The 26,555-nt window shown below is 43.9% G+C and overlaps 1 protein-coding gene across 2 annotated transcripts in view; it reads left to right on the top strand.

Annotated features, from left to right (window-relative positions):
- Nucleotides 1-26,555, top strand: part of SAFB (scaffold attachment factor B) — a 34,357-nt gene that overhangs the window by 3,558 nt on the left and 4,244 nt on the right. For both annotated transcript variants that reach the window (XM_060297303.1, XM_060297302.1), the window contains exons 3-16: nucleotides 9,644-9,708; nucleotides 9,790-10,000; nucleotides 12,951-13,009; nucleotides 15,572-15,599; nucleotides 16,538-17,048; nucleotides 17,472-17,521; nucleotides 18,298-18,392; nucleotides 20,146-20,295; nucleotides 20,373-20,455; nucleotides 20,771-20,910; nucleotides 21,066-21,154; nucleotides 22,739-22,845; nucleotides 24,732-25,019; nucleotides 26,164-26,301. In XM_060297303.1, coding sequence (XP_060153286.1) covers nucleotides 9,644-9,708; nucleotides 9,790-10,000; nucleotides 12,951-13,009; nucleotides 15,572-15,599; nucleotides 16,538-17,048; nucleotides 17,472-17,521; nucleotides 18,298-18,392; nucleotides 20,146-20,295; nucleotides 20,373-20,455; nucleotides 20,771-20,910; nucleotides 21,066-21,154; nucleotides 22,739-22,845; nucleotides 24,732-25,019; nucleotides 26,164-26,301 — 2,014 coding nt within the window. The remainder of the gene's footprint in view (nucleotides 1-9,643; nucleotides 9,709-9,789; nucleotides 10,001-12,950; nucleotides 13,010-15,571; nucleotides 15,600-16,537; nucleotides 17,049-17,471; nucleotides 17,522-18,297; nucleotides 18,393-20,145; nucleotides 20,296-20,372; nucleotides 20,456-20,770; nucleotides 20,911-21,065; nucleotides 21,155-22,738; nucleotides 22,846-24,731; nucleotides 25,020-26,163; nucleotides 26,302-26,555) is intronic.

The raw sequence follows: 26,555 nt of genomic DNA, 5'->3' as shown, positions 1-26,555 counted from the left end.
TTTTGCTAATGTGCTTGTGGACTGCCCTGTGAATCAGAAGGACCTTGAATGAAGGTTTGCATTTTCTTTCAAGATCCCTCCACTGTATTTTTGTTTCCATGGTTCTTGGGAATTCAGAGGATGGAAGAGGTACTTACACCTCTACTTATTTTCCTCTGTAGGTTTCTCAGCAGCCGTTGCTTATCCAGACTCTTAACCTTCTTTAAGTAGAGAGTGTTTAGAATTACTTGAGTCTCCTATTGACCTGACTTGTGCAAAATAACTTCCCTTTTAAATACTGCCTGGCCAAAACAGAGTTGTCACTTTTACAGACATTGCTTTCGAAAACTGCATACTGCATAAAAGCCAGATTCCACGTGGCATTAATGACCTTCACCATCTGCCCCAAATCTTCCCTTCCCTGCTTCCTCCCACACCACCTTCCTCTGTTACATATACCTTTAATCAGGTCCCAAACATGTGGTTTACTCTCTTGGCTCTCTGGGCCTTAGCTTATATGTTCTACCCACTCCTCTTCCCCATTTGTCTGCATTCAATTCCTAGTTCATCAAGAGACAACTTCTGATCCCACCAACAGCAGGTCTTCTCTCCTTAGGTCCTCTGTGATGCCATGGCCTGAGTTTTAATGCTTACGTTTCATTCTGCCTTGTGTCACAATCAGGTTGTTGAGGACAGGGGCTGCGTCTTCCTTGTCTTTCTTCCTGCTTAGTATTTATTCATTGAGTTACTAATGGAATTCAGTGACATTCAACTACTGTTTTAAGAAAGAATTAGCTAAAACTGGACATTTGGGCTGTCCTGAAAGTTCTCTTGGTAATTGGAGGTTTTATTGCTCAGGCCCCAAAACAAAACAAAATATTTTTACCTGGTCAGTGGTGAAGAATTGGGTGTGAAATGTCTGGCACCAATATCAACCATGCTCTGGGGTATATAAGCTCTGGGAGAACAGCAGTCAGTGACCTCACTTTGGAATGAAGTCACCTCTGTGGTCCACAGTTCATCGAGCATTTTTGGTTTTGCCCAAGTCAGTGTTTTTGCCAAGGCAAAGAGTGCTGAAAAATCAACAGAGAAAGACAGTTATAGACTGGGAAAAAGTAGAGCCTGTGGATATCCTTTTTGCTTTCTTTTTCTTTTTAACAGAAGAAGAAATGCTTGTGTTAAGGTCTTTGGAAATACAAATATGCATTAAGTAAAGTGTTGAAATTCCTTTCCATTCAGGAGGCAACCCGTTATTAAAAGTGTGGGCATATTTTCCCAGACTTACCTATGTGTCTGCAGTCATCTAAAAATGCAGAAAGATGCACACACACCTGTGTGCCTTTGTCTTTCCTTTAAAAAAATTGGTTCTACTACACACCATATCCTCTAATTTGTTTTTTTTCATTTAGCATGTTGAGGACATTTTTCGATAGTGCTGAAAATAAAAAAAACTCATTCTTTTAACAGCTGAGTAGTCCTTCATATGATTGTACCACAGTTGAGCTCGTCAGTCTTATTACTAGACGGTGGGGTTTGTTCCAGTTTTCAGCACAGCCGTGAACCAGAGCTATCTCTGCTGAAGGAATATGTTTTTGTTAACTTATTGGAAGTAGAATTCCGGGGTCAAAAGATATGTGCATTTTATTTTAAAAATAGCTACTAACAAATAGCTCTCCAACAGGCTGTACTGGTTAATATCTGGCAGCATAGGGGGTGGGAGAGGGTGCCAATTTCTTTAAATTCTCAATGCTGAATATTATCTTTTTTTTAATGTTGTCTTATATATAGAAGAAAAGTATTTCATTGTATTTATTTGAATTTCTCCACAGGTAAAGTTTCCATTTACATTTCTTCACAGATTAGACAGTTTCTGATGATTGGCCATCTGTATTTTCTGAATTGCCTTTTCATGCCCTTTGCCCGTTTTTCTGCTGGGTTGTTGGTCTTATTGACTCTTGAGGGCTCTCTCTCTGTAAAATGTCACAGTTGCTTTTTCCCTGTCTCTCATTTGACTTAACTAGTTTGTGGTGTTTTGGTCTTTAAAGTTTCAATCTTTAACACAGGCAACGCAGTCATTTTATACGGGTTCTAGATTTTATGTTGTATTTTAAAAGGCTGTCCTTTGCTTTAAAATTATTATTTTTTAAATCATTCCGCATTTTGGAGTGGTATTTATGGTTTTATTTTGAGTTCATTTGGAGTTTATTTTTGCATATGATGTGAGATAATGAGGGATCAAAATATGGAACATTCCTATCAGACTCCTCGTGCCCTTGCCCAGTTATAGTCCCTGCCTGTCCCTCGAAGGGGGGGAGAATATGTGATTACTTTGACCATAGATTAGTTTTGCCTGTTCTAGAGCTTCAAGTGAAATAGACCCATTTAATACAAATTTTTTTATTTTGTTGGCAGCACCGCACGGCTTGTGGGGTCTTAGTTCCCTGACCAGGGATTGAACCCGGGCCCTCAGCAGTGAGACCATGGAGTCCTAACCACTGGACTGCCAGGGAATTCCCAATACAAACTCTTTTGTGTCTGGTTTCTTATGCTTGGTGTGATTCTATTCTGGAGTTTTACAGTACATATTGATATTTAATAGGGCAAGTCTATAAGTTCTGAATTATTTACGACTATTTTATTAGATTTTATCATGATTTTAACTGAAAATAGTTTTTTCATCTCCCCTGTTTGAACAAACTCAAAATGGTTTGAAATCTGATTATTTTAATCAGAATCCTAGAAAGCACACCTCAAGTAATCTCAGCATCCCTCCAAAGTAGTTTCACACCAAAACTTTGTTTAGCAGAATCTTTTAAAATAATTATCAGCAAAATAATTTAACTAGAAAAGCAAAGTCAGCATCTTTGCTTTTTAAGCTGTTGCCTGATTCTGTGTTGCTGGGTTGTCTTTGTTTCTTTTGATATAATTTCTTTCTTTTTTTTAGAATAACCATCAAATGCATTTTAATAATTGACAAAATTTTGAACAGATACTTCACAAGAGAATATAAATAAATGGCCAGTGACCACATCAAAAAATGCTTGTCATTAGCTATCAAAGAAAATAAAATTAAAATGACTAGAAATGCTAGAAAACAACTATTAAAATAGCAAAGATATAGAAAAACAAACTCCCATACACTGCTGTAGAGTATGTAAAATGATGCTATTTGGGGGAAAAAATTGGCACATACTTACAAAATTGAAACTTCAACTAAAATACAACCCAATTATTCCACTCCTGTTTCTTTAGCCAAAATAAATGAAAGCATAGATCCACACAAAAATTTGAAAATGAATGTACAACGTATCTTTTTTTTAGGAGACATAATTTCATACTTAGAAAAGATGCAAGAATAATACAAGGAATTCTCATATATCCTCATCCAGATTCCCCAAATGTTAGCATTTTATTACATTTGTTTTATCCTTTTCTTTCTCAGGACAGGTCAGGAGCGGGGAGAGAGAAAGAAAGAAAGGGGGGTGGAGAGGGAGAGAGAGAAAGAAAGAGAGAAAGAGAAAGAAAGAGAGAGATAAAATAAATGTAATATATATATATTTTTTTCCCCCTGAACTGTTTGAGAATAAGTTGCATGTATGTGCCCCTTTGCCCCTAGAGACCGCAGTATTTTCTAAAAGCAGGGACATTACGTGATCATACGTAATTACCAAAATCAAGAAATTAATGTTAATATACTGTAATCTAAGCTTAGACCTTATTTAGATTTAGCCATTTGTTCCAGTAATGTTCTTCATAACTCAAAAGAAGAAAAAATCGGGTCTTTTCATAGCCTTCAGTTGTCACGTCTTTTTAGTTTCCTTTAATCTGCAACAGTTCCTAAGACTTACTTTGTATTTGTGACATTACCATTTTTTGAAGAGCATAGACCACTTATTTTGAAGCCTGTTTTTCAATTTAGGTTTTTTTGGTTTGTTTTGTTTTGTTCTTTTTCCCCTCGTGATTAGGTTCAAATTATACACTTTTGTCAGAAATACCACCGGAAGTGTTATTTTTCTCAGTTAACCTCCTTAGAGGCACATCCTGACCATTTGTGTAAGTGACTTGAGGTGGTATTGGTTGGGTTTCTCCACTGGAAAGTTAACTGTTTTACTCTTTGTAATTGTATCTATGGGGAACATACTTTGTGACTTATAAATATCCGTTTCACCCTCCACTAGTGTCAGCATTCACTGAGTCTCGTCCAGTGGTGATTTTCTAAATTTATCATTCCATCTTTGGTAGTTGGTTTTCTGCCATAAGAGGTAGCTTGCCCTTCTCCCCCACTTATCAGTGTGAACTTAGAGATTCCTATTTTATTCAGTAGGTGATAAGTAAGCCTTTATGATTATTATTTTGATGTTCAGATTGTCCCAATGAGAGTCCTTCAGGCTGGCTCCTGTGTCTTTTTGACATGATCACTTCATTCTTTGAACACTTACTTTCTGGCACAAGACAGTGTTCCAGTGTCTGTTGCTTTCCCTGCCCCACACTGGGAATCAGGCATTTCTTCCAGGTGCCCTCCTTCCTTTTTGTGGAGCGTGCTGTTGTACTCTTTGCTACTGGGATGTCAACTCCTTGGCCAGTGCTGGGTCTGTAAGGTCTTCTGGTCTCAGTGTGCCTCATGAAATTAAATAATGGTAAAGCAATCTGAAATAAGCCAATGACAGCTTAAGAAATGAGAAAAAAATATGGGAATTCCCTGGCGGTCCAGTGGTTAGGACTCTGCGCTCTCACTGCCAAGGGCTGGGGTTCGATCCCTGGTCGGGGGACTAAGATCCCGCAAGCTGAACAACGTGGCCACAAAAAAATAAAGCTCTGGCTAATATGAACAGTGCACCTGAAAAACTCACTAGCTAGTTATAATTGTTCATCACTTGATTCTCTTGCGTTTTTGAGGTGGCATTGATAGATCATCCACAAGTCAAAGACTTAAGCAAGTTATTGCCAGAAGCCATTAAAAATAGATATACTGTTCTTAAATAGTAAGTAAAGCTAAAAGGAAATATTCTAGTAGCGTGACATGACTAATTTTGAGAAGGTTTTCCTAGATGTGGTGACTTGATATAAAGTTCTCAATTCCCCCCAAAGTAACCTAAAAGAAACTTTGAGATTTGTCTGTTCTAAAATTAATCAAAAAGAAAATACACAAGAATAGCTAAAATTGAAAAACAGTGTTGCATACTTGCTCTCATTTTAACGGTAAGATATTGAAACAGAGTGGGGAGTTTAAGGATTTGCTCATTATAAAGGAAGCACTAAGGATTTTTCAGTAAACAATGTTGGAACAGTTGGCTATCTGGTGGTAGGGAAAATCTCTATTAACCTTCTTCTATGCAAAATAGAAATTCCAACTAGAATAGTATTTTTGTAATATAGTGGTAAGGAAGGCCTGAAATGAGACTTAAAAAACAGAAACTATAAAGAATAAATTTGGCTACTTGAAAATTTTAAGCCTCTCTTAATAAAAGATACCATAAGTAAGATACAACAACTGGGAGAAAATATTACAGCATGTAAGCATCCAGAAAGCATTAAATATTCCTACAAATTAATAAAATAGACAATCCAGTTGACAAAGAACAACAGAGATTATGAATAGGCAGTTCACAGATGAAAGAAACAAACAAGGCCTATATACAAGGGAAAAAAATTCCCTTGCTGGTAACTGAAGGAAAGCAAATAAAAATAATGAGATATCATTTTTGCCTGTTACACTGGTAAAAATTTACACAATTCTCAATATCCCACATTGGCAAGGGTGTGAGGAAATGGGTAGTTATTGGAGATGGTAAATTAATAAAGCTGCTTTGGGAGGTTAACTAAACCAAGGAACTCCATAATATGGAATAAAAGATGGAAGTGAGTCAATATATAGCACAAGAAACTATTCCAAGGCCTTTATTGAGTAACAAAAGCAAGTTACAGAATGTATATACAATATGATTCCATTACATAACAAGTTTATTTCCATTTGAATGATATATGTGTGTAAATCCCCAAGAAAATGTTTTGAAGGACCACCAAGCTGGTAACAATGGTTACCTCTTAGAAGTGCAATGGGGAGAAGGGAGACTAGTTTTTTTCATGTATTTATGAGGGTGGGTCTTTTATTAATAAATGGTGTGAATTTATTTATTTTATTTATTTTTTGCTGCGTTGGGTCTTCGTTGCTGCGCACGGGCTTTCTCTAGTTGCGTTGAGCAGGGGTTACTCTTCGTTGTGGTGCACAGCCTTCACATTGCAGTGGCTTCTCTTGTTTCAGAGCGCAGGCTCTGGGCACACAGGCTTCAGTAGTTGTAGCACGCAGGCTAAGTAGTTGTGGCGCACGGGCTTGGCTGCTCCGTGGCATGTGGGATCTTCCCAGACCAGGGCTCGAACCCATATCCCCTGCATTGGCAGGCGGGTTCTTAACCGCTGTGCCACCAAGGACATCCCAATGGTGTGAATCTTTTAATGAGTGTATTTGTGTAATTGTGTGGATGTCTTTATGTAGTCAAGCAAATTTTTAAAAATATTGGCCTTTCCACATGCAGCAGGCCACACGGGATACTGGGGGCATATCCCAGCAGAAGTCCAGGGAGGTGGTCTAACAGGTGAGTTGGACGTAATTGCCAAAGCAGAAGCTTAACAGGGAGAAGAAACCAGAATCCCAGGCGAGGGGGCTGGGAGCAGGTTATAGAGACAAGCACTGAGCGAGGCCTGTAGTTTGGAGACTGCGAACATTGGAGGCGTTTTACTCTGCAGAAGAAGGCTTTGAGGGGTACCTTTTCCCTAAGTACCAAAAACAGTCGCTTTAGTTTTTGCCAGAGTAATATTTTTCATTCACATTAATTTTGGATTCATTTAGACACGCTGTTTTTCATCTTTGGAAAGTAGGGTATCTTTCCCCAAACCTACTTCCCCCCCAAAGTAGGCGATTGTTGATAAGCATCCCAGTAGGGGTGTGCTTTCTATATTGAAGACTAAACGTTCTTAGAACTGCATATTCTCTTGACATTTCTGGCCAGGTCATTTAGCTGGGAGAGTTCTCCTGTGGAGGGATTTGAGCTGCAGTGGAACTGTGCTTATTGCTCAGGAGAACAGTAGGTTGTGAGATCTGAGTCTGCCAGATGAAAACCCGCTGCCTTTCTTGTGAAAGGGAGAAAGACAGTATAAAGGGTGGCAAGTTTGTGGTAGTCTACTTAGATTTTTTCCTAGTAGTAATTCAGTGGAATTGGACAAAAACCAATGTGCATGTTCTAGAATGGTAACCAGCTTTATCAAATACAGTAAGTCTGTGGAAACGTTGCTAGTGTATCTTCCTGGCATATTTACAAAGACCACTGGGTTGAGTTCCAGACATTTTTGAAGCTCAAGGCATGTTTTGCCATAGGAATATTATAAAATGGTATTGGGGTTCCCAGTCAGCCACCAAGGCTACTTGCACGTAATGTATTGCATTCTAGTATTAGTGTCACAATTCCCTGTGTTCCTAAATAAGATATTCCTGAGAACATGAGTGAAATTAGAATGTGGAAGAATTAAGTAACACATGTTATAAGAAAATTCTCACCCTTGAGAGAGGTTTTTTTAACGTCTGAATGATGGTATAAATGATTAGGGTTGAGCTCCCCGCACACACAGATTCTATATACACTTACGAGATTAATCATTAAATATAGGCAAATTAATGTCTAGTTCTTTTATATTACTTGAAAAATACTTAGTAGTCTTAAGAAATTGATCTTTGCTTTGGGGAAATAGTCGTCGCAGGAAGTGAGTGAGTCCTCCTGAGGTTGTGCAGCTAGGGACAGGTGGCTGATTAGCACCTCTTTCCATAGACCAACATTTCAGATCAGTGGGGGGGAAGGATTAGTAAATGGTGTTGGGAAATCAGTTTCCAGATGGAAGAGGCATTTGTAAAATAGTCTTACTCAGCAGGAAACTGAAAGAATCAAATGTTAAAATGAAATCGGAAAAGAACTAAATATAGGTGAATATTTGTGTGGTCTTGGTGTGGAGATGGGCTTCTAAACATGAAGGTAAAAACCATTTACACATAAAAACCGATTAATAGCTTTGGCTGCATGAAAGTAAAATTTACCCAGAACCCAAAAACAAAACTAAAAGATTGGTGAAGAGCTGGGAGAAAATGTGTTGTGTTTATGACATGCAAATTAAAAATGAGGAGAAATGGAACAGAGGTTTTTTAATTGGGGAAAGGGTATAAATGAGAAATTTTTACAAAGGTGCGAATGATTGACCAAAAAATGCAACCTAAGCAGTGATCTGATAAATTCAGGTTAAAACAAGTATTCCTTTTTTGCCTAGCACGTTGACGTGGGTAAAGAAATAGCTGATTTTAATAAAGATCCAGAAAAATTGGTACTTTGATTCACTGTTGATGGAACTATGGATTGTAATACTCTTCCTCTAGGGTATCACGATAATATGTGGGGTGTTTCTTTTTAATAAAAGACTTTAAAATGTACATACTCTTTGTCCCAACTATGCCATTTATAGAAATATGTCCTAATACGACAATTACCTGGATGCAAAAAAAGAATTACCAGAATGTTCATTTTATAAGCATTTTCTTAAATCTCCATCCGTAGGTATTACTTACTTCAACGACGGTGTCTCCATATAATGCTACGAAAGTATAGAAAGATGTTCACAATACATTAAGTGAAAAGATTATAAAATGACAGTACAGTGCCATTTTTAAAAGCGAAGTACATGTATATACATAGCACAGTATGGGAGGATATCTTATCAATATATGCCACTGTATGATAGCTCGAGGGCTAACTCTAGATGGTAAAATTGTGAAAGGTTTTTACTTTCTGTTTGCTTTTTTATGTTTTCCTTTTATGTCATTGTCTCTGTGGGAAAACGTGTTCCACGTTCTTTAACTAAAAAGCAGCACAGGGACTTCCCTGGTGGTGCAGTGGCTAAGACTCCTCACTCCCAATGCAGGCGGCCCGGGTTCGATCCCTGTTCAGGAAACTAGATCCCACATGCTGCCACTAAGAGTTCTCCTGCTGCAGCTAAAGATCCCGCATGCCGCAACGAAGGTCCTACACGCAGCAACGAAGATCCCACGTGCTGCAACTGAGACCCAACACAGCCATGTAAATAGATAGATAGATTTTTTTTAAGCAGCACTTTTTCTCTCCCCGCCCCTTTTTTTTCTTTTTCTTTTTCTTTTTTTTTCTTTTTGCCACAGCACACAGCTTGCGGGGTCTTAGTTCCCCAACCAGGGATTGAACCCAGGCCGTGGGCAGTGAAAGTGCGGAATCCTAACCACTGGACTGCTAGGGAAGTCCCCAAAGCAGCACATTTGTATAAGATACTCTTCTCCCCATAACCAAAGCCACTTAACAAGAAGGGCAGGCCTGGAAAAGGTCTAGTCTACCTCCACCTTATTAAGAATCCATTTCAGGCTCCTCATACTTCCACAGCCAGTTGATAAGAACAGAACCACTTCTACTTGGGGGTAGTAGAGGGGCTGCCTTATGCAGAATGGCCTTATCATGCCTGGATTATGGTGTTCCTAAATGGAGAAGTGCCACGGGTGTTTTAGGTTGTCTTATTTCTGTAGTGCTTAGGGCCTATAAAAGTGCAAGTTGTCACGTCTGGAAAGTGCATATCGATGATCTCATGCTGTAAATTATTCCTCCAGGGCGCAAACCAGAAGAAGAGGGTGTGGAAGATAACGGGCTAGAGGAAAATTCTGGGGATGGACAGGTATGTGCAGCCTTGTCAGTGAATCAGCTCCGTGCGTGGACCCATGACAGTCATCTGATGGTGGTATTTTGTTTGTCACAGGAGGATGTTGAGACCACTTTGGAGAACTTGCAGGACATCGACATGATGGATATCAGTGTGTTGGATGAAGCAGAAATCGATAATGGAAGTGTTGCAGATTGTGTGGACGACGACGATGCTGATAATCTCCCGGAGTCCCTGTCTGATAGTAGAGAGCTGGTCGAGGGAGAAATGAAGGAGCTTCCTGAGCCGCTTCAAGAACATGCTGTAGGTAACTCGGCAGTGTCTCTACAGTGTACCCTAAACGTAACAATTCCTCAAATAGCTTAATAGTTGATAAGTTTTATATTTGGACTTAAGTTCTTTTAATGCCAGTTGAGTAGAATGGTGGCTAATCCATTCACATGTAAAAATCAGATGAGTCTGAAAAAAACACTTTGCTTCATTGAAAAATGGTGTCTCGTGAGGAACGCGAGTATATGCTCTCCATTTGTATCATGTGGTGTTAAGCCTTTTGAGGATACTATTGTAGATCTTCCTGTTTATTATAGGAGATTGGTCTGTGGTGTAACACCTGGGATGCCTTGAAAATACCAAAACAGAGGTTCAAAGTTGGTCTTTTGCTGTCAACCAATTGGTACTCGCCTAAGTCAATCTTTTTTTTTTTTTTTTTTTTGCCGTATGCGGGCCTCTCACTGTTGTGGCCTCTCCCGTTGCAGAGCACAGGCTCCGGATGCGCAGGCGCAGCAGCCATGGCTCCCAGGCCCAGCCGCTCCGCGGCATGTGGGATCTTCCCAGACCGGGCCACGAACCCGTGTCCCCTGCATTGGCAGGCGAACTCTCAACCTCTGCGCCACCAGGGAAGCCCTCGCCTAGTCAATCTTTAACACTGACTTTGATGTTGTTTTTAAAGCCTTAGGTTTTTTTTCTTGTTAGATGCAGTTATGGTGGGCATTATTTATTGAACTTTGTCTGCCAGACATTAGGCATTATTTCATTTAATCCTTTGAACAACAGTGTGATATATAGATGCTGTTATGCCCATTTTCCAATTGGGGAAATTGGGGAGTAAAAAGGTAAAGAAATATCTCCAGACAATATATAGGTCATATGAGAATAAGAATTAAGACCAGTCTAATTCCAGAGTCCATGTACTTAACTCATACACCACATTATCTCAGTGCTGTTAAATTTACTGGATTGTGTCATTTCCGTGAGGATGAACGTTTCTCGGGTAGCCAGAAGAGGCAATGAAAAATAGAAGCCATGAGGCGTCTTTGTAGGAAATCCTAGGGCTTGGTCCTAGGGGGCACCTTGTTTTCGTAGTCCTCCTCAGATCTTTTGTGGAGTGTCTCCCGAGTACTCCAGTACTCCCAGGGGAAGGAAGCCCTGTTCTCTGCTGGTCCACCCATGCTGTTCCTTGGAATGTGTTTGCATTTTCTTTTGGAACTGATCCTCAATACCCTTAGAGGAAGCAGATTGTCATCTTTGAAAGGGGTGGGGGGGGGTGAGAAACGATTGGGTCATTTTAACACAGATAGGGTATGCAGTTGATTCATCTGTTGATGAGTCTCCTTCACTGGCTTCCTAAAAAGGAGTACCAGAAACACGAGAGCAGTGAAACCCTTCCTTATTGGCTGCTTTTCCTTAAGGCTGTTTTATTCCCTGTGATTAGAAAATAATATATTAAGTAACAAAAGCTTGGAAACGCCTAAATGTCTATCAGTAATTGTTAAGTAACCATGGTTTAGTGGAAGCAGTTGTTTAAGAGTTAACAGCATTGACTAGAGGTCTGCCACTTAACTTGCTGTGTGACCTTGGCTAATTTACTTAATCTTTCTGGGCCTCATTTGCAAAAATAGTAGGTTTGAGGAGGACTAAATAGATGAATGCTTATTGCTAATTTAGAGCAAAAGTCATCAAGCTGGCCAAAAATTTATTGGAACACAGCCACACCTATTTGTGACAATTGTCTGTGGCTGATTTCTGGATACAACAGCAGAGTAGAATACTCATGACAGAGACCGTCTGGCCTACAAAGCCTAAAATATTCACTATCTGGCCCTTGACCCCCAGCTTAGAGCAGCACCTATTGTATAGCAAGCGGCAGTAAGGTTATTGCTACTGTTACTATAACATTTATTACTCCTTCCGGTGATACAGTTACTACTTTTATATACCATCTCAATGAACTAAGCTTATTTATATGAACTAGAATAATCTCCAAGATGGCAGCAAAAGTAAGGCAGGGAACAGAATAATGTGCTACTAATCATGGAGACAGAGAAAGGAGAGACAGTCTTTCACATGCATGTGTGCCCATGCTCTTGTGAGCATGTGTAGAATGTCTTGAGATGGCTGTGTCAGGGGAAGGAAGGAGTGGTGCAAGGTAGTTTCCTAGTCAAGTAAAGGTAATAACAATACATGCTAGTTATAAAATATTTTGAAACTATCTCCCCCCCCAAAAAATAAACCAACATTCAGGGCTTTATAACAAACAATCTAAATTATGTTAGGTCACACAACAATGATTTTATGAACCCCCTTTCTATATTTGGGGAATCCCTTGCTTTATGGACAGAGCCCACCTCATAGAGTAGAAGCTCAACATACCAGTTACTCTTGCCCTGCAGATGGGGCAGTGTTGGGTCACCTGGGCTTTGCCAGTCCTATGCTCCTGTCCCCACACTCAGTTTGGAAGTTGATGATGCTGAGTGGCAGGGTTCCCGGAGAAGCCCTTCCCATGTGGGCAGTAGCCTCCCTAGCAGCAGCAGTCCCAATGGCAGTAGCATCCAGGTTCGGGAAGCTGTGGTGGCCATGGAAATCCAAGAACCCACTCTGCAGCATAATTCTAGATGGTGTTCCTGGAAGAACAGCCCCAAACCTGGTGGTCCAGTCTACCAGGAGAGCCCATGTACTGCCCAGTTGTGCTTTTTTTTGCTTAACTTAGACTTTTGTTTTTCTTTGTTTGGCTTGCATCTTGAAACCCAAACTGATACCATTTTAGTGGGTCTCCTAGTCTGTCTGCAGGTATATGTTTATGTACATTTCTTTTATTTGAGGTGGAATCCCAATATAATGCTTTTTTGATTCCTGCACTGTGTTTAGAATTTCATCTTAAGTGACTTTTCATGGCTGTAGGTTTTCACTGTATGGATGTACCATTATGTTACCTTATTATTGATGTAATAAATTTTATTCTCCATTTATTTTACAGGTAGAGGACAAAGAAACTATAAACAATTTAGATACTTCATCATCTGACTTCACTATATTACAGGTAAATTGTTGTATGTCTCAGTAATTTTAGAATCAAACATTAGACCACAGTCTCTGGAAACGACTTCCAATATGGTATGGCAGTCCCAACTAAAAGTCATTGCAAAGTTTATTTCCTTTGTTGGCTTCTGTAGAGGGGGTTTTGCTTTCCACTTTCCCCTAATATGACATGCCTATTGAAAAGGGCTCATCGTCTTGGCTTCCCTTCCAAGCACTGTGGCGTCCCTGCAGCAGAGAGGAGGGTGTGTTTGCGGGGTTCTTGTTAATTTGATGGGTGGGAAAAGGGCAGCCTGTCGGGTCTGTTCTGGATGACATCCTCTGCAGAAAGACTATTAGATGAGACATGAGACAGCAGGGGGGACACCCCCTCCTCAGGAGAGACGAATGGGGCACGGATGAGGATGCAAGGGGGTGACCAGAGCGCTGACCTCACAGCTGGGAAGAAAGATGGATTCTCAGGGGTTCTGGTTCTGCCTTTGGGAAGTTTTTCTCAGAAAGTACACAGATTTCTTTTGATAACTACATCATCTTGGCTGTTTGACGACCATCTGTGTAGAAGTTAAATCTTACATGAGAACAAATGAGATGTGGCCTAACTTTCAGGTATGGTTTGCATAAATGTGGATCTTGAGTTTCCTTTTCCTTTTTCTGCCAGCCTGTAGATGTAAACTGTTGGAATAAAGCTGGGTAGCTAATTTTCGGTAGAAAGTTTTGTGAGGAAATGAAAATACTTATGCCAGTCATAAGTAAGCTGACTGCCAGTCAGCTTATGCCAGTCCTTGTTTTTTGCTTGTTTTAATAATGTCACCTATGCTGCTTAATTGGAAATCACCTTTCAGACAAGATCTGCACTTGCTTCTGCCAGGCAGGGGCAAGGTTTGTTATTAACAAGCCAGAACCCCGGCCTTGAGGGTGCAAATCTCAAGGAAACTTGGTGAAACCCCATTCACCTTTAGGGCTGATGTCTCTCTCCAGCTGCAAAGTGACACAACCTGTTCCTGACTCAGAAGGGAAAGGAGGAGCGGGTCTTGTCATTTTCTTGAGTGTCTCTGTAGGTCAAAGACTCCTGTATGTATTATCCTAACCAGACGCTTATATATAGCCCCTCTCAGAGACAAATAGAAACATATGCGTTTTTCTCTAGGGAAAGTCAGGAGAGAATTGTTCTGCCTAAAATGATTGTTTCCTTCAGTGTAGAATCTTTAATTCCCAGCATGAAATGAAAAAGAATTGATTACAAATAAATGAACCTATTATGAAAGTGAACAGTTTCCTAGGGCTCCCCAGAATGGCAGGTCAGTGCCCAGTGGAAGTTGCAAACCATTCACGTCCATGTAACTTATATGCTAAGCACCTGTGCTGTGTCAGATGCATGAGAAGAAAGGTTGGTCTCCATCCTTCCTGTGTAAACAGAGCGATGAGTTGAGGCCTGGACTGATAAACAGACTCTCAGTCACATAGCCTTTGCTTAAATCTTGGCTTTGCTGTGTGTCCTTGAGGAAGTTTGTCAGCCACTCTGTGCCTGTCTCCTAATCTGTGAAAAGAAGGATGATAGTAATAGTACCAACCTGCTAGGGCTGTGTGATGATTGGTTAATATATATATAGTAAGGTGCTTGAATTTGTGCCTGGAACCTAGACAGTGCTTATCAGCGTTGGCTGGAATTCCAGAATATTGTAGTTTGTGCAGAGGGAACGTAGGGGTCAGGGGCCACATATTGAGAGAAAGTCCCTTCCTTTAGTTGGGCAGCCTCTCTATGACGAGGTGGCCCCTAAGCTAAATGCCGAGGGATGTGTAGGACTTGGTCGGGGTGGGGTGAGGTGCAGATGGCCCTGCTGGAGAGGGAGGTGGGAACGGGGGTGGTAAAACCAACACTACTGTCGGCAAGGAATAACAATGGTGTGACTTGACAGGGCTTCCTGGGAAGGGTTGGAGGGATATTTAGGAATTAGGGCTGCCTGGTGGGTTGTTGTTTAGAAGAGATAAAGAAGCAGGTATCTGTAACACTGGAGAGGGCTCAGTTGACCAGGTGGGCAGGGGTGGTATGACCATTCAAAGAGCAGAGGTCAAGCCACCTGTGCCTTCTTTCCCTCGATCTTTTCAATTTTTGGAAACTAATGCTATATTAATTAAGTGAAAATTGATTATCTGATATGTGTCAGGCACTCTACTAGGCACTAAAGATAGAAAAAATGAAAACACTGCCCTCCAGGGCAGTGTTTAAGACAATTTAGAGGGACAGACAAGCATGTGATGGGTTCATCACCATTAAAAGTGATAAAATGTTGCCAGGTGCTGGGAAGTGCAGCAAAGCAAACAACACAGTAATAAACCAGGCCCTTTGAGAGCATCCTGGGCTGTGGGGCTTGGGGCCGACGTGAATGAGGTGGGATGCCAGCTGTGTGGGCTCTTGCCCAGAACAAGCAGGTTCTCCACCTGTTGTATTTGTGAGGTCCCTTGTCTGTGTTTTTAAAATTCCCTTCTTAGTTATTACAGTTTTTGGTGTAAATAAATTCTAGGTTTCATCCATCTGGCACAATCTTATTTATATTTTTTGTTGCAGGAAATTGAAGAGCCATCCTTGGAGCCAGGTACTGTTAAATGAAAAACTTAGCAACGGGGTTTGGAATCATTCTAGTTTTCCACCTTCTCTAATTTGAATTCTTTAATTTTAAAAAGTTACCTTACTGTAGTATACATTGTTCTAAAGGTTTACGATCCAGAACATACCAGGATCATAGAGATTGGAAACCCAGCCATATCACCAGATCTGTGAAAGTGGCTAACTTCTCATTTCGCAAAATGTATTGGTGAGATGAAACTGTCTCATGCCTTTTTAAATGTACACGGCACTTAAACGTATGTAGAGAGAGTTTGCATGCCTCTCGAGAGCAAATACCTCTGTACCCCACAGAACAGATCTTGTGATATTGGGCAGTATCTTAACTTTGTGGTTTTTAATTCAGGCAGTGCAGGCAGTGGTAGGGAGATACGGTTTAAAACATTGAGACGTAACTGGATTCCAGAAGAGGAGTTTCTTCATGAGAATTCCAAACAAATAACTGTTCACTTTCTGGACTGCAAATATCTCAGAGCACCGATGGAAGAGATTCTGGTTTTCATGTTGGACTGTTCTGTTAAAAGAAATTCAAAGAAATTTGGAAATTGAGCTGTTCAGTGAATGGTGATACATTCAGTTAAGCAACTTGGACTTTGGAAGCTAAATTTGGAAGAGTCATATATAAACGACGACAGAATGAAGACTGTCAAGAATCAGCCAGAAGGTTATGGGGGTTAAATCTCTGGGATGCTTTTCTCTTCCATGTAGCGTAGAGGCTTGCTCTCGCAGGCGGTTGGAGCGCAGGTAGTGTAACCAGTGTAACTTTGTGTACCCGCGGGTTTTCCAATCTCTGTGTAGCTAGCAGTTCTCTTCGTGTTAGTGTGGCAGCCGTGCCAGTTCCACATTTGTGATTGCTTTATTTCCCTGGTAATTAAACCTTGTGCCATTCTATTCCTGTTAAATCCGTAGAAAATGAGAAAATACTCGACATTTTGGGGGAAACTTGTAAATCTGAGCCAGTAAAAGAAGAAGGTTCCGAGCTGGAGCAGCCATTTGCACAGGAAACAAGTAGCGTGGGGCCAGACAGAAAGCTTGCGGAGGAAGAGGACCTTTTTGACAGCGCCCATCCGGAGGAGGGTGATTTAGATTTGGCCAGCGAGTCAACAGCACAAGCTCAGTCGAGCAAGGCAGACACCCTGTTAGCGGTAGTGAAAAGGGAGCCCGTGGAGCAGACAGGCGATGGCGAGAGGACGGACTGTGAGCCTGTAGGGCTAGAGAAGCCAGTTGAGCAGAGTAGTAAAGCCTCAGAGCACACGGAAGCCTGTAGCGAGGAGGCCTCGGAAGCGCCCCCGGAAGCCTCAAGCCCAGACCCCAGGGATAGCAAAGAAGACGTGAAGAAGTTTGCTTTTGAAGCTTGTAATGAAGTCCCTCCGGCTCCTAAAGAGTCCTCAGCCAGTGAGGGCGCTGATCAGAAAATGAGGTTTGTTTTTTCTCAGTTTTAGACCAGACGCTATCTCCTTTTCATTGGTCGTTTAATGACACACATAAGCTGTTGTTTCTGCAATTGGCCAGCCAGACTGATGCAATTGTAGTTTACTTCTAAAGAATGTTTTATTTCTCTTTGTTTATTTTAAGCTGATTACATAATCTTTTTTCTTTTCTCAACCTATCATGGTTGTTTTCTTTAATTCTTCCTAATTATCTTTAGCCCAGCAGAATTAATTAACTCCTGTGGGTCTGAAATCTTATGGTTAGGTCAGATTTCCAATACACGTTTGTCGGGGTATCATTTTTTCAGAACTAAATTTCGGGTAGGTATGCAACCTCAGCACGTATTTTATAATTTTGAGTTTGTTTCCTGTCTGCTTCTTCCTTCTGGAGTGACATTGTCTTTTGTCTCTAGTTCTGTCGAAGATGACTTGGATACCAAAAGGCTTTCCAAAGAGGAAAAGGGTAGGTCAGCGTGACATCGTCCCCAAGAGCATGTTTGGCCCCCACGGTGGCGGGTGTTTGGTTCTGGGCTGTCCACACCCATTTCTGCCTCACATGTGCCTGTGAGCCCGTCTTGAAGCCTTTTCTCCACTCTGTCCCCTGCTCCTCACTGCAGGTTCTGGGTTGCAGGGCAGAGTTGACACATCGATTTGATGCTCATGCTTGATTTTGCCAGAGGGCTTTGAGCTCCTCCATCCTGACTGACCCTCTGATTTGCAACCTCCTTAGCCATGGTGACACTTGCAGATGGAGAAAATGCTTCGAGTTTCAGATACCTTGGGGCGGTGGGGGGCACTTTCCCTGGTATTACAGTTTTATCAACACCAGAGCCCTTTATTGATTCACTGATTGAGAAGTAGTTTTGCTGGTCCAGATTCCTCCTTAATCAGTGTTCTAAGAAGAACAAAAACCAGGGGTAGGTTGTGCTCTGTGGTTCCACACTGATAGCACCTGTCTTACATTCCAAAGTCACCTCACTGGATTGGATGATGCCATGTGGTAGCTAAGGGACTCTCCCACGGGCTGAGCAGCCCCTGACTCGCCGTAGTAATGGCGTTGCCAGTGGTCCCGTCTGCCTAGTGCGCAGAGCTTGTGTAAGGACAGTGGGCGGGGCCCCACACCCCAGCTGGCTTTGGGTACTGCTGGCATCTGGGACAAGAAGGGAAAGTGTCTGGTTTGGAATGAGACTCAGGATTTTGTTGGTGTCGTGTTTTTTACCTGAACTTTTTTTGTGATAGGTCGTAGCAGTTGTGGTAGGAATTTCTGGGTTAGTGGACTTTCTTCTACCACCAGAGCTACAGATTTGAAGAATCTTTTCAGCAAGTATGGGAAGGTAAGACCGGGGATGATATTTTTAAGCCCATGCAGTATGGCTTCTACGCGCAGATCATTGTCCCCACGCAGTGAGGACTTTGAGTGACCGTGCCGCTCTTTGACTTCACATCTGCTCACATTGCTCGTGGCGGGTCCGCCCCCCCACGGGGAGAGATGCAAGCCCAGTGGGAGTTCCCAGAGCCCACGTCCACTTTGTATTTCTCACCTTTCCCCGGCCCCCAAGCCACCACACAACTTGATAGCTTCCTGAATCCATTTCTCTGGCTTTAGGCCTTAAATCCAGGGAGGGCTGTGGAGGGTGGAGCAGAGGGCAGGGTGGGAAGGTGCTGGTAGCATTTTCGTGAGATGGTGGTGATTACAGAATGAAGCTCTAGATACGGTTACAGACAAGATCTGGGGAGCCAGGCCGGTGTGGACAGCTACGGGCCCCAGCTCTGCCGCTCAGAGTTGTGTGGCCGGGGCATGTCGCCTCTCCCGTGTGAACCTCATCTCGTCACCTGGGGGCCCTCAAAGTTGCTGCCTCCTTACGATGGCGTGTGTAACTGGAGCAGAGCTGATGGTGCCCTGCCTCTGCCCACCTGCTTTCACCCCCAGCTGGGTAGCTCTGGCCCCCTCTTCTCTGCCCCCCCTGCCTGTCTCCCTCCGTCCTCAGCCCGGCAGGGGTGGCCGTGATGCCCAGGTGGGCCACCTCCCCGCCTGGGTGCCAACTGCAGTCCCTCGTGTGTTACCTTTAGTCCCTCCTCATTCTCCCCCTCCCTCTCCCCCTTCCTCCCTATGCTTCCTGGACTCACTTCCAGATAAACCGCTGCACCTGTGCCTCCTTGTCTCTCAGTCAGCCTTGGCCAAGTGAGACTTAGCACAGGCTCGTGTTCGTAGTAAGGGTTCAGCAATGATAACTGAGAAAACCAACGTCATTTACCTTGGTTGTTGACGTTCAGGAGCTAACAAGGAAGACTAAACTTGACATGTTTCTCAAAATGACTCACGACTCCCTGGGCCTCAATAATACAAGGTGGGAACCTTTTCTTGATTCTGCTGTGGCCCTCAAAGCAGATGGCTGCTCTCAGCAGGGAAGTGTCAGCCTGGAGCCTGCAGTGTCTTGGGTTCATTGCTGGCTCGAATAAGGGACCAGACCACTCTGAAACCTTCCTTTGGGGGTAAGACTCCATGTGGCACAGTGAGTCTGAATACTGGCCATGGCCACTGGTTCCAGTGGGACCTCTCCTGAGCTGTGGTGCCTTCTGCCATAAAAGGGTGTTCCTAACTTCAGCTTATTGAGGTTGTTGGGAGAGTTAAGTAGCATATAAGGATGTATCTGCAGTGCCTGAAACATCTCCTTGAATTTTTGTTAGTAGTAGGATGGGCTCTTCATTACAGAGCGCTCTTTATGAACCTGTCCTGTCGCTCCTTCTGTAGATGTGTTTTCCTACGTCACTGGCCACGTAGACGACTGCATATTCAGAAACGTTGCTTTACAATTTTTACATAGTGTTAACGGCATGCTGGCCGGACTCTGCCTTCTGCTTCACTTTCTCTGTCGTCCACACTGTCATCCTGGTGCCCTAGAGGAGCAGGCAGGATGGAGGAGGAGCAGCCAGACAGGAGCATTACCCTCCCCAGCCTCTACCTGCTACTTGTCCACCTGTCCTCAGTGTCTCTGGTGGGGGGCAGGGGGGCGCAGCATGAACCGCAGTGTCGGGATCTGTGGGCGGGCTTCGTGTCCGAGCCATATTTGTGTGCTTTCCTTCAAGGTGGTGGGCGCCAAGGTTGTGACCAACGCCCGGAGTCCTGGAGCTCGCTGCTACGGCTTTGTTACCATGTCCACCGCGGAAGAGGCCACAAAATGCATTAACCACCTGCACAAAACAGAGCTCCACGGGAAGATGATCTCGGTGGAAAAAGTAAGGGGCTGTTTTCTTCCCGGGATGTGACCATGTTAGGAAATAAGGTAATACTTCCACCTGATTCTCTTTTTCAGGCAAAAAATGAACCTGCTGGGAAGAAAACTTCTGACAAAAGAGAAGGGGAGGGGAAAAAAGAGAAGTCTAGCAATGCTGACAGGTATTACTCTTCCCGAGGGGATTGTGGCCAAGGTGACCCTTTTCTTCATTTCACGTCCTTCACGTTTTCCACGGATGGGGAAGGCTGTGAGGCCCTCGCCCCCTTTACTTTTTTGCATTCGTTGAGGACGGTTTCACCACTAGTCCTGGGAGATGACTCCAGTCCCTTGGCAGGCTCCTTGTTCCCCATCCTGTTGATGCCTTAGAGGCAGCCTCCTCATCACTTGGTGCTCATTGCAAGAGTCCTGTCATCATCGCTGGCTTTTTTCCCTCAATATCTCTTCTCACCCACTTGTGTCTGGGGTGTTATTTTTAGATCTGCAAACCTTAAGAGAGAAGAGAAGCCCGACAGAAAAGATGATGCTAAAAAGAGTGAAGATGGAAGTGGAGAAAAGAGCAAAGATCAGGATGATCAGAAACCTGGCCCTTCAGAACGATCTCGAACCACAAAATCAGGTAGCTGACCAATGGGTATGGGAGATTTCACCTTGTGTTCTCTTCCTAGCTGGTGTGGTTAGTTGGCAACACAAACTACATTTGTTTTCTATGGAGTTGAGTGTTGTTCCTCATTTGGAGGTGCCGCTTCTTATCTTGCTCCTTTCTTCCTGTAGGAAGTCGAGGAACTGAGCGGACTGTGGTGATGGATAAATCTAAAGGTGTACCTGTTATCAGTGTCAAAACATCAGGATCCAAAGACAGAGTGAGTGTTCCTTCCCCACCTAGGGTAGTTATTTCCTCTGACGTTCCTATGTGTGTTTTAGGGGCTTCTTGAGCTTGAGAAAAGTTGTCAGCCTTTTCAAAATGTAGGTTTTTTTGAACTTTAAAAATGGGAAAGTTTAAAAGCTTTGCTTCATAGTTTGTATGATAAGAATTGTTGCTTTTTCATCTTTTATAACTAATTTTCAAATTTAGTTATGGGAGTGGTTGGCTTTGTTTGCCTGAATCAGGGTACAGTAGTCCATTTTCCTTGCCAGTCTGGAAGTTTCAGCAGCTCTCATCGTGCATTCCTAAACCCCTGTGTGACCCAGCCAGCCTTCCGGCCCGCCTTTACAGCCAGTCCATACTCTGACTCCTTGCAGGTGCTCCACAGAACACGGAATCCACAGAGTGCCAGTCTTAGGTTCTTACCACTTCACTCTGCCTGCCACTGGGGTCATGGGTAGCTGTTGATATTCATACGTTCAACTTTTGACAGGCTTACAGCTTTGATGGATGTGGGTCCAGGTCCCCAAGGCTATCCACATTCTGAGATCCACTGGGGGCCCCCCTGGACTCAGCACATAGTTGTAGTCACAGTCAGGATTGGCTTCAGTGATGCAGAGAGGATACACAGCTGGGCAGGCGGGGAAAGACAGGTGTGGGGAGTCTGGAGGGGACCCTGCAGGCTCCTTTGTGTTCTCCCTCCCGTGATGGCTCCCGCAACAGCGACAGTGCAGCCACTTGAGGGTGATACTTCTTCCCAGGGAGGCCCGTTGTAGCCTCAGCTCCCAGGGTTTTTACTGGGGCTGGTCACGTAGGCCCCTCTCCAGGCAAGTACCGAAGGAGAGCAGGTTTTCAGCAGAAATCATCGTTTGCATGGTCTGGGCACAGTGAACCACCTTTGCCAGTTAACTGTTGACTAGGGACACTCTGAATGCCAAGTTCTCTAACACCAGCCTCAGGCCTGCCATGTTAACCTGTGCTGCCCAGAAGATAAACTGTTTAAGCTTCTGAATGTTGTGGACCATTTATTTGCAAGCTGACATTTCTATTATGGCATTTCAGTCTGCCTGTGTTTGTGCAAATATTTTACTATGTTAGAGCGGTTTCCCCTTACTTTATAATATATGATGTAGAATGGCAAATTGGAAGTGTGAATTTGAGGGCTGAGGCGGGTAGATCTCAAAAAATAATGCAGTCGGCACAAATAAGGAATCCTCAAACATACCAGAAGCAGTCTCAATTGGGCATCGCCACATGTTTAATATTAAAGAATGTGTTTGGGACGCAAAAGACAAAGTGAAAAAAAATACTTTTTTATCTTACAAAAAGTTTCTGGTAAGATACTCGTTTCCATTTGACTAGTGAAAGAACTCGAGTCATATTTTAGCATTAAATGGTAATGACAGTCTGTGACTCTGAATTACGATAAGCAAACATGAAGTTCCTTAGGAGAGAAGGCTTTGTTATCTGTTTCGTTAAACGTTCGTCTTCACTTCTGATCTTGGATGCTTGGACCTGGACACACCTGATTCTTCCTGTTGTTGTTTCTACCTTAACTTTTCAATGTTTCTTGGTGAACCAGGTTTCCAAGAGCCAGGATCGCAAATCGGCCAGCAGGGAGAAGCGGTCTGTTGTGTCCTTTGATAAAGTCAAAGAGTCGAGGAAGTCACGAGACTCAGAGTCCCGCAGGTGAGTCAGAATCCAGGAATGTGGGCTGGTTTGGGTGTTGCCATTGACTGGTGATAACTCTGTCCTGGGAGGATATTTTCCAAGTCCCCTGTGGGTGGAATATTGCTTTAAACCTCTGCTCCTTTGGCTTTTAGTTCACAGACTTCCTGTGCACTGGCTTTCTTCTGTGACTTTTTTCAAACTGTTTTCTCAGGCAGATATTTTGAAGATTCTGGGAGGTAGCAATGGCAGGGAGATGGAATGCTTTCCTGGGACAGTAGTGCTAGTTAACAGAACATAGCAAATTTGCTCCAGAAGCTGTGAATAGGGAAAAACAGTGGGACAGACCCAATGAGAGAGCTGAGAGGTCCTCATCCTTAAATAAGCCCAAGACAAGGTCCTCATAATTTTTAAAAACTAAACAGAAATGACGTCGATCACGTTGAGTGACAGTTAATGTTTCCTATCAAGAAAAAAAATAAAAAATGTAGTTTAAAAAATAAGAACCATTAGTAAAAAGGCTAGCAGAATGAGACTGAGAAAGGGGGCAGGAGCACTGTTTTCTGTAGTATGCCGTACAGAACTTTGTGCTGGAAAGGGAACGGCAGTGGGCAAAGAAAAAGTGCGGTTTTGGTGAAGTAATTAGCAAATGAGTAGAACTGACCCATGTGCATGTGGGAGTTTAACATGATAAAAGTGACATTTCCCACTAGTGAGAAAAGGACGGGGCTCGCCCCAGAATGGCTTCAGGTCACTTGGCTGTGCCTTCGGACAGTCCTTTGGATCTCTGGCTCACATCACTACAAATTGTCAACATAAACTGCTGGCTGAAAAACATAAAAATTAGTTATCCGTGTAATGCAAAAGTAAATATATTTATGAGTTTGAGATTTTGAAAGGACTGAAAATTTATAAAGGAGAGGTAGAGTAAATTAAAATTTCTGTACAATGAAAGACCAAAGAGAAAGTGCAAAGATGTGTGACAGATGGTGGTAAAGGTGTTTTGAAATAGATAAAAAATAACCCGATAGAAGATGGACAGAAGGGGCTGTGTACATATGGTCATGAAACATGAAACGTCGTTCAGCCTCACCAGGCATCAGGGCAGGCAGGTGAAAACAGCAGTGAGACTGGTTTTCCATCTATTATTTTGATCTGAATTACAGTGGGGGGAGACAGATGCTTGTAGTGGTGGGAGTGACCTGTCCGGGGGGGCACAGCAGCCTGGAGAGCGGTCCCGAGGTAGCATGGGCTTCTGAATCCTGGTGTTCCAGACCGAGCAATGCCACTTCCCCCAACTTGCCTGAGAGGAACCTGTGCTAAGAAAGTGGGGCGGGGTGGCCATTTCCCTGAGGCTGGGAACAACCAGAAGGCCCACGTCTGCGAGTGGTCATGTAAACTGTGGCCTCTCACTCCATGGGCTCCTTCCCAAAAGCATGCCGTACATCTGTAGAGGTGGGGACGCACAGGGTCCAGGACATGGTGCCTGAAAGCAAGGAAGCTGCAGCCATTTTTTTCTAAGACGCAGACACAAAGTAAGGCAAGATTAGACATTTCTGCTGGTATGATTATGTGTCTAAACACAGAGCAGAGGATAGACAGGAGACAACCTGGCAGCTGTACACGGAGACTGGAGGGAAGCACGCTGGGCACCATCAGTATCACCTGCAAAAGCAGGGCTGTCAGTGCCCTCAGCCTTGGTGGGGTCCTGCACAGCCGGGCTGCGTCCACCACCCAGCGGCCGCTGGCCCTTGCTTGTTGCTAAATGTATCTGCAGCCCGGGCCCCCCATCCCACCCCGGGGCGGAGCCGTGGCTCCATCCGTAGCTCCCCCTGCTGGGAGAGGACCTCGGTACTGGGCGCTGCTGCGGCCCCTAGGCCATTGCAGCCTCTACTCTTTGCCTCCAGGGTGCGCGAGCGCAGTGAGCGAGAGCAGTGCATGCAGGCACAGCTGGAGCGGGAGGAGCGCAAGCGGCTGCTCATCGCCCGCGAGAGGCTGGCTTTCCACAGACATCGCCTGGAGCGGGAGCGACTGGAGCGCGAGCGGCTGGAGCGCGAGCGCATGCGCGTGGAGCACGAGCGCAGGCGCGAGCAGGAGCGCATCCACCACGAGCGCGAGGAGCTGCGGCGCCAACAGGAGCTGCGCTATGAGCAGGAGCGGCGGCCCGCCGTGCGGAGGCCCTACGACGACGGGCGGTAAGCCACGCCACTCCTAGCCGCCACCCCTGAGGTGGCCCCTGGTGTTTAGAATTGTGCCGTGGTCCCCAGAGTCCTGTTAACACAACGATTTTTACTTAAAAGGAAGCACAAGTACTTGTTACAGTCAAATTTGGTATTCTGTACTTCATCTGGGAACCTGAGATAGTTTGAGATCGGTGGAGAAATGGTTGGATAAAGTGGTGCTTATTAAATCATTAGGTTCAGGTCCCAGCACAGACCACTGCCCCCTCCCCCAGGAAGGAGTTCAGACACCCAGAGCAGCACATAACACATGGGGCTGGGCACGCGGCCAGCACCTCCTTCTGGGCACCTTCCAGGTTTTGTAGTCATTGCAGTAATTTGTGTTGGTTCATTCTGTTAATGAGATTGGTTTTAATTCCCCAGACATGCTGATGTGCCATACGAATACTAAAACGCTAACCACCAGTGAAAGGCCTGTCTCAGGTCTTGCTGTCAGGAGTCTGGGGTGATAATCCTAGCAATGATCCTATCAGAGCTTTTCCACATGCATGGTGTCTTGGGGGAGACTGCCTGGTGGTGTGTGTTTGTTCCTTTGTTTTAATCTTCTTTCTACTGGCATGGGTTAGAGAGGTCCCTGTGTAATGTATCACTGAGACTTCTGTAAAGGGCCTTTAAGGTGTCTTAGGACTTTTTATGCATTTTACAAGATACTGAGGGGAGAGCCAGAAATGTTTTTGAACCAGTACATTTCAAGTGCTACTGAAAGTCCTCCCCACCTGGTGTCTGCTGGGTCAAGTCTGCATTGGGATAAAAGGACAGCAGTGTACTCATTGTCCTGGTAGACTGGCCGACCCTCATGGCCGTGAGAGGTTCCCAGAGGGGATCTGCTGACACCCACTTCACTGATCCCCTCCTACAGGGAGACCTGAGCTTTTCTGTGGGGGACAAGGGGCATGTGGGGTAAGAGAGAACGGAGCCCTTCAGTCACATCCCACGTCATCCCTCCAGGCGCTCTCAGCTCACGTGGGCGCTAATGATAAAGTTCCTTCTTGTTCTGTGAAGTGATAGGGGCAGTGGGAGGGTCAAGTTTACCAGCTTCCGCAAAGGTAATCTATTTGGAGGGGGAAATGCATGTCCTCTTTCTTGCTTCCTCTCCTAGGCGAGATGATGCTTACTGGCCAGAAGCTAAGCGGGCCGCCCTGGATGAGCGTTACCATTCTGACTTCAACCGCCAGGACCGCTTCCACGACTTTGACCACAGGGACCGGGGACGCTACCCTGACCACTCAGTCGACAGGTCAGCCACTGACCCTGCTTGCTTGATGCATGTTTTCTTTGTCTTGGTTCATTCTTTTCTTTTTTATTTTTTTTAATGTGCATCATTTTTAAAATCTTTATTGAATTTGTTACAATATTGCTTCTGTTTTACATTTTCATTTTTCGGCCCCGAGCCATGGGATCTTTCTTAGCTTCCCAACCAAGGATCAAACCCTAGGCCCCTTCATTGGAAAGCAAAGTCTTAACCACTGGACCACCGGGGAAGTCCCTGTC

The sequence above is a fragment of the Globicephala melas genome, chromosome 3 (assembly GCF_963455315.2).
Source record: "Globicephala melas chromosome 3, mGloMel1.2, whole genome shotgun sequence".
NCBI classification, from domain to species: domain Eukaryota; kingdom Metazoa; phylum Chordata; class Mammalia; order Artiodactyla; family Delphinidae; genus Globicephala; species Globicephala melas.
The sequence above is the reverse complement of the archived record's forward strand: the minus strand, read 5'-3'. Positions and strand labels throughout refer to the sequence as shown.